General features: G+C 38.6%; 1 protein-coding gene across 4 annotated transcripts in view; it reads left to right on the forward strand.

Moving 5' to 3' along the window:
• The first annotated feature begins 333 nt into the window (after nucleotides 1–333).
• Nucleotides 334–7743, forward strand: part of LOC112212206 — a 52221-nt gene continuing 44811 nt past the window's right edge. The window contains exons 1-5 of one of the 4 annotated variants that reach the window (XR_004461059.1): nucleotides 334–457; nucleotides 714–805; nucleotides 1319–1378; nucleotides 1531–1712; nucleotides 2708–6885. Coding sequence is in view for 1 of the 4 variants with exons in the window: in XM_033318975.1 (XP_033174866.1) it covers nucleotides 760–805 (46 nt within the window). In the remaining 3 variants the exon portion in view is untranslated. Of the gene's footprint in view, nucleotides 458–713; nucleotides 806–1318; nucleotides 1379–1530; nucleotides 1713–2707; nucleotides 6886–7743 lie in introns of those variants that run through there. The other 3 variants (XR_004461061.1, XM_033318975.1, XR_004461060.1) reach the window with 3 other exon arrangements.

Raw genomic sequence — 7743 nt, forward strand, 5'->3', positions numbered from 1 at the left:
GTATTAGAGAAATTAGAATTGTCATAGGAACGATATGAAATATTCGGTTAAAGTCATTCCCGTTCTATGTGTACTTCGAAGATAAGAGTCATCTGTGATATTATAAAATTATCTAAAGATTAAATATAATACTAGTTACCTTAAGAATTTCTTACTGTTTAATGTTTAACGAATTCTATGTTATAATTAATAACGATATGTAAACTAATTATAAGACTGTATTTGTATATTCGTACAACGTATGATTACAAAATATTCCATTGTATTTGAACAGATTAAATTAGCGCGCGCAAATGTCGCGTGCCAGCTCGTGTCACCTCCCCACCACTTTACTAAACGTATCTGCGACATGGGGTGGCATTGTTCTATCGAAAATCGTCGTGTTTGGATGTGTAACCTTGCTCGATGCGCTTCGCTGTGCCTATTACCGTGTGTCACGTACTTCCATTGCTCTTTCGTAAGTATTTATACGCTATTATTAGCATTGATTCGTTAGTACACGTTTATTTAATCGTTTATTAAGCATAGTTAATCGAGTTTATTAAATATAATAAAGTTAAACAGTTCTTGGAGGTTAGTTTACAATTCTTCCGTAGGTTGTACTGTATATCGCTCGATTATCGATAGCTTTTGTTGGCAACTTTTAATACAGGATTTATGTCATTTTAACATCATTGATTTTAATCAATTTCGATCGTTAATCTTCCGTGCAGATTGTTGGCTGACGCGTGGATAACATCGAAAGAATAACAATACCGTATGATGTCACGGGCGATTGACAACCGATACGACGTTCTGCTATTTCGTAAGTATTTGTATACTCATATCAGTTTCCTTTAATTATTATCCGTTTGCTTAATCATTTATACGTAATTATAGTAGAATTAAGTAGCTTTTCGAAGCTACATTAGTCTGTTTTTATTCGTCGCATCGAATTAAACTTGCACGCGCAAATGTACAGGAAAATATTTTGAGCAAGCTTGTACCACCTGCTGCCAACCGAGTTGCATGGTATACCTATGCCATGTGGAATGTTATTGTACTGTCGAAAGTTGTGGTATTAGGACGTAACCTCGGACGCTTAAAGCACGTCGTTAAGCTATTAACTGCGTATCGTTGCGAGTTTGTAAGCATTTACATGTATCCCTCTACCGACTTCATTTCATTACTGCGCGTTTATTTAACCTTTGCGATAAAGATAAACACATTTTCGAAATAGTCTCGCTCGTCCCTTCCTTTGATCGTATATTTGACTGTCTGTGCGTTATCGATAGCTTATATTACGAACTTTTAACACAAATCTTCGATTTGTTTCTAGTTACGTTCTCTTTTTTATTCATAAAGATATTATCTTTAGGGAGGTAGAGCACGATAAAAGGTAATGTTTCTTCTAAATTAAACAATCTTTTCTACCAAATACTCTGTAATAACTACTTTATTTATATATTTCTATATAAATAATATAAAATATATATGAAAATATTTTATTATTATTATACAAGCTATTATACAAATTGTTCAACATTTCAGAGAAAATTGCGAGTGTTCCAATACTTTTACCCGACGATATACCTGGTCTGTGGTTATGTCATACAACAATGGTTTCTACTCCGCAAGTGTAACGTCCGGTTTCGTTTTCACGCTTCTTACGTTACGTCGAAACGCGATACCCAGCGACGTCGCCGGGTTCAGTCCGCGACATTCACGCTCAGGTATGCATATACACCTGGGAAACACGAGAATCCACGACTTGTCTCTCGAAACGAAACGATCGCGAGCCAATGATGAATCGTATAGACTCTCGCTCTCGATCGTCGAAAGTTTCGACTCCGTTTCAACTTCGTTACAAGCTTCCCTCACGTTCGTGGAATCTCCTGTTTAATTTCTTCTACTCGGCGTCCGTGAGCTCTCCAAGTTTATATTAAATGCCGGAAATTGTATTTAGGAGTTGTAATCTTCTAGGAGTAATGATAACTTGTGCAGAATATTAAGAAGCAGGGGTTGAAAGCTCCAAAGAGTTTATGTACAACGTTCGTGAAGAGTAATCAATGATGAATCTAAAGTCAGTTGTTCCTAGAATGCAACGTAATTTCGTATTTGACGGTAAGTTAGTTCTCTAGTTGTCAGATTTAACTGCATTTAACTGCATTTAACTGTACAAGTTCAGTCATTTTTCGCAAGACTAGCTTCGATCTCGAAACGTGTATAGTAAACGTCTCGAAGGGAAATGAGATAAATAGAGGAATCGATCTCTAGGAAGATATTGAGAAATATCGTGTCGTAACACGGAGATTATCAGTGGTGTTAATCGAGCCCCATGGTACGAAACTGTAATTCTTTAATTAGATTAAAATCTTTGTCAAACAAGAAGCCTTTTAATCGAGTTAAATCTGTTTGAGAATCAAACTGGCGGATATTTTTACGAATTAAAAATTTCTATCTCTCGGACGTTTCGCTACGTGTATTGTAAAATTCTACCTCGTACGTATCAACTTGAAATTTTAATTACTTCGTTTAATTCAAATATGCCTATCACCCTTTCAAAAAGATAATTTTCCAAGATCCTGTTTTTCATCCATTTGCTCATATTATCCAATTGTTCGTTGTCCATTTCCAACCCTATATGTTTAACTTATACAAAGCAAAGAACGATACTTCGGAGAACATCGTAAAAATAAATTGAATAATTCTTAGATTTTGTTCATAGTGAATCCATATTCGGTTCTCCATCGAAGAAAATTGCGAAACGATTCGCAAGTGCTCGCGGCCCGCTGCTAAATACGGCGCCAACGACCGTAGTGCTTTTCGTCGTTCGCCAATATTCCTAGATACTTCTATATACGAGGTGGTTAAATGGTAGCAGCAGAGCGGATCTTTCGTCGTTGCGGTGCACCGCAATTTTCGACCTCTAATTTTATGGTTTTTCGTGGCGGACCCAACGGAGAGGAGGTCTGCCCTCTCAACCAGAAATCCCGCACGGTGAAATACCTTTCGCATACGTTTACGTACGTGCAATTATCCTGTCGGTTACGCCGGTACACACCGATTATTTTCTTGGCGCGTCGCGTGACGAGCATCGTCCTTTTTTCTTACCCTTTCAACCATTCGACGATGGACGAGAATCTTCTCGATGGAGCTACCGTGCCAAAGTATTGTGTTTCAATGTTTATTTTTTCCTTTTCTTTCTTTTTTCGTTGGTTGGTTGTTTTTCTGACAAGTTAACACTCGCGCGTGTTCAGCTTCGCAGACGCTGTGAAATTGAACACACGCAAGCGCCAATTTGTAGAAAAGATCGACGGTATTCGCTTGATCGCGATTTCTCCGGGTTTGTCTAATGAAAATTTTAGGTCGATCGACCCCTCGGGGGAAGGATAACGGAAAATTGAAAGATCAGCGTCATAGCCAGCCGCATGAACATTTTTCATGGCTTGTTCACGGCTTGTTCGACGAGAATGTTCGTTGCACGATTTTTCAAAAATAGTTATCGCTAAATTTAATAAAAAAAGCCAGAAACTTTTTCATTGATTTCTAATATAGCATATGGCTGTCCGCGCTTGCCCATCCAATCTTGTTCGGCTTCAAAATCAATAAAAATGTTCACCAGGCGCAGATGTACAATTTTTTGGAATTTTCATTCGGTGATGACTTTTTCTTTTGAAAACTCGACGAACGAAAATTGCTGTCGGACAAATGTGCACATATCGTGGACAATCATATCACGTTTACGAATCAATGAAAAGTGTTCATGCGGGTGCTGATGATAAATATTGTCATTTGACGATAACTTTTTTTTTTTTAGAGGCGGAGAAATGACAATTTTGTTTGGACAAATGTGGACGATTCGCGGACAAACGAGTACTGATTATTTTTTTTGCGTGTAAATTTGCACTTGGAAACGCCAGTTTCACGAACCGACTGGTGCAACTATTATTAGGTCTTTGCTTCCATTCGATACTGCAATAGTTGCTACTTATTCGAGGATATATTTCGCATTCTTACTCTCTGAATCTTGGTAGTGATTCAAATAGTAATTGCCAATTAAGCTGGATGAAACAAGATTTCTAACGAAAATTATCCTCGATGACATTTTAATTACGTTACGATATCAAAACACGCAGGAGGAATTTGGTAGCGTTGGCAAGTTATTTTGTTCACCATATATACAATTTCGTCATTTTATATACCATAAATTTTCATACAATCAATACTTGCGTTAATTTAAAAATATCCAACTCGTTACTTTCGCTCGTAGTTATTTTTCCATTCGACTATCCTTCGCTGATTATGGCCAAGTTTGTTAATAAATAGAATAATCCATTATTTTCTTTTACGATGAGCAAGATCACTGGCGAGAAGTGGATCACAATGTGCAATAGGACGACATCGCGTTGCAAAATAGCTTGTTGTAAACGGTCACCGTGGAAACATCGACGGTCAAGGATTTTCCACGTCTTTTCCCCAAAGGCGTTGCTCTATCGATTATCGGCAACGTGTTTTCTCCTCGTCACACGCGTCTTTGCTTCGAGAATGTTTCACGTTTTCGTATCCGTAGCAGCTGGAAATAAATTTCCATTTTTAGTGCAAACACTGCGCCGCGACTTTGACCTTGCAGCTACTCCACATTTCTATCTTCGTCCATATGACGTAAGTTTATCAACTTTCATAGTCGTTCGATATTTCCAGGTTTAATCGATGAAAATTCATTCGAATTGATAGAGAGCGGTGTGCAGACGTTTTTAGCCGGACACATCTTTCAGCTTGCGTTCCAACATCGAGGGAAAAATCTATCCTAAATTTTTGCACGTCGCTGTACCTATACGTACGCCGATGAAATAGTTCGTACGATAGAAAGGGTATGGGTGATGTATGCAAATTAATTGCGTCGTGTATTATACCGTAAGCTTAATCTTTTAAGCTTCTTTGCGCGCTATGTGCGCTTCTCGCATGTGCATGTTAATTGAAAATCCATGTGAAGCAGCAGTTTTCGCCTGATTTAACGAGCTGAGATCGTTTTCGAGACAAATATTCGCTGACTTTCACGATTTGTTTGCCGTGTTTAATTGCGCTCGCGCGTGATCCACGTACCATTTTCAGTGCAAACCCGGACCTCCGCGTTCAACACACCGATTTCCACGTAATTTTATCGGAGAGTAACTCGCCGATAATTTTTAGTACGCGAGTATGATCGATTTGCAGGAACAATACAGGAATAGCATAGAACCTCTTTCGTGCTGTACACGCAACGATCGTAACACGAGTTACTCATTAATCGTATTACTTTATTAATTATTTATTAATTATCTGATCGTCCTATACGTTCCGATGCGTCATGTTTCTTCTGCAAGACACCCGACCGATACAAAAATTTTTGTCGCAGTTCAAAACGGAGTTTCATTGCAGTAGAGTGGAAAGAAAAATCGTCGATTTAGGGGAAAAGTGGCGCACTTGGAAACTCGTCGATTTTAAGCTACATCTTGGAAACCTGATTCTAAGAACACTTATCTTTTTAAAACTAAATTATTGTTATCGTTTCTTTAACAAAGTTACGCGGATCACCTGTGATTCGTAAAATTTACAAAATTTGTAAAATTTCAGTTCAGTGATATCGGTTGGATCGTGAACGAGTTTCCAGAGTGCTGTGTCGGGACGAGAGAAACGCCTGGGTCCGAAACATACTTTTTAACCCCGAAAAAACGGTGAAAGGTATCGAATCCGTTCGAATAGCAATAAATATTTGGGAGATCGCAACGCCGGAAGTGAATCGTATAAAATACGTATTGATTAGAAAGAGGCGGCCAGAGAGGTGGGGCCATTTGTCCATTTAATGGCGAAGATCTTGACAAAAGGTCTACAAATCCCTCGTGGAACGAGCGGCGCATCGCGGGATAAAGGAAAGTAATGGAAAGCGGACAGTAAATCTAGAGCAAAGCAGCAGCGGCAACTTCCTGGAAAATTTCAAGTATTTATAGTTCTGCACGTAGGCAGCACCGAGTGCCAAGCTTTGGTAAACAGTAACCTGTTTCGTTTATGTCGGATGAAAAGGCGGTGAGTGTATCTTTTACGGTGTTTCAAGGTCTCCGTCGCTCGTGCGTCTATCGAAACGTTATTATTATCATTCGTTTTATTTAACCAGTTAGTTAACCGTAGAATTTAGTTTTAGAAATGTCTCGTGAGATTAGGTGATGGCGTGCGTAAATGAATAAAACGACGACGAATATAATTGATGATTAATTAATCCGTCAGATATATTAATTTTAATCAACTAGAAATTCTCCTGCATAAAGGTAATAAGTTTTTAGCGATGAATCGATCAAAGTTCGGATGCGTCAATTTTCTATATTACACGCTGTGCAATTATTTTACTTTACGTTCATCTACCGATGATATCACTTACGAAGGTACTTTCTTTTTTCAACAGTTGACAGAGCAGCGTAGTTCTACGTTGAAGTTAGTGTTGGAGTGAACTATTACGTTTTATGTACGCCCTATAGGTATCTTTAAGAGCGATGTTACACGACGTGCTTCTGTTGTCCTACTTTACAATAGTTACGGCACTTTTTCACGACACCTCGGGAAAGCTTCGTACAACGTACGATCTACCTACTGTATATTCTTTTATGTATTTTATATGTAGTAAGTATGTTTTTACTAGCAAACGATAACGCTTTCTTACGTCTACCATATACGTACTCGCATACATATACGTTGCTCGATGGCATTTCGTTAAATTAGGTACAATAATATAGGATTTTTTTTAATTTATTTAGAAATATTAGAAATTAGGGTTTCCAGTGATTTCTATCCTATATGATAAGTTTATTGATCGACAGATCTATTTACAATGGATTAAACAGGAAACGATGGTTATTTAACGTGAACTAAATACAGTAACTAAGACAACTAGATAATTTACAGCTCACAACTGATAGTTTACAACTCGTAACAACTCGGCGACTCAACTCTCGACTACTCACAACTCGACTCCTCGCCATTCGACTGTCAACTCCCAACTACTGAACTCGACTCCTCTCATTCCTCTTAACTCACGACTATCCCACTCGACTCTTCATGTGACGACCACACGGTAAAAACTGTCAGGCCCTTTTGACCTAACGGCGCTTAGGCCTCCTCGCAATATTGTTTATAGTTAACCCGATATTTTTTTAGGCCATTTGTCCACGATACTACAATAACGTATGCCATTATACAACAAGTTGGTATTGTATCTTAAATTGCCCACTCAACTTCTACTATGTAACCATAGCAAGGTAACACGAAATTACTACAGTACCAAAGAAAGATTTGGAAGATTCTGCTGCTAAAATCCATCGCGTCTATCCATGAACGATATTCATAAAAGCGTAATTAGCTCGCTTGTCCCGTTTAGTAAAAGAGGAGAACGCAAGACAATATCAAAGAAGGTTCCAAAAAAGGAAAACAGTTTGTCAGCTTTGCGTGTTTCACTTTGCAGGTATACAGCCCTTATTCAGCCGTAAACCCTCACCTGGTTAACCTGATATTCAAGAGATCAATCACGGCACGTGACGTTGATATTTCTGCGCGTTTCACTTCCTCCTCCTCCTGCTCGCTTCGTTTTCCAAGGGAATTTATAACGATCGGTCGCGAAAGAGAAAAGAAATGGTAGGATGTTCGCGACGAAGACGTTGAATCGGCGAAATACGAAGAAAGGCGCCGTAATTATTTCGCATTCGTATCGAAGCGGGAATTGAAACGAGAAGACGC

The sequence above is a fragment of the Bombus impatiens genome, unplaced genomic scaffold (genome assembly GCF_000188095.3).
Source record: "Bombus impatiens unplaced genomic scaffold, BIMP_2.2 scf_0133, whole genome shotgun sequence".
In the NCBI taxonomy this organism is placed as follows: Eukaryota; Metazoa; Arthropoda; class Insecta; order Hymenoptera; family Apidae; genus Bombus; species Bombus impatiens.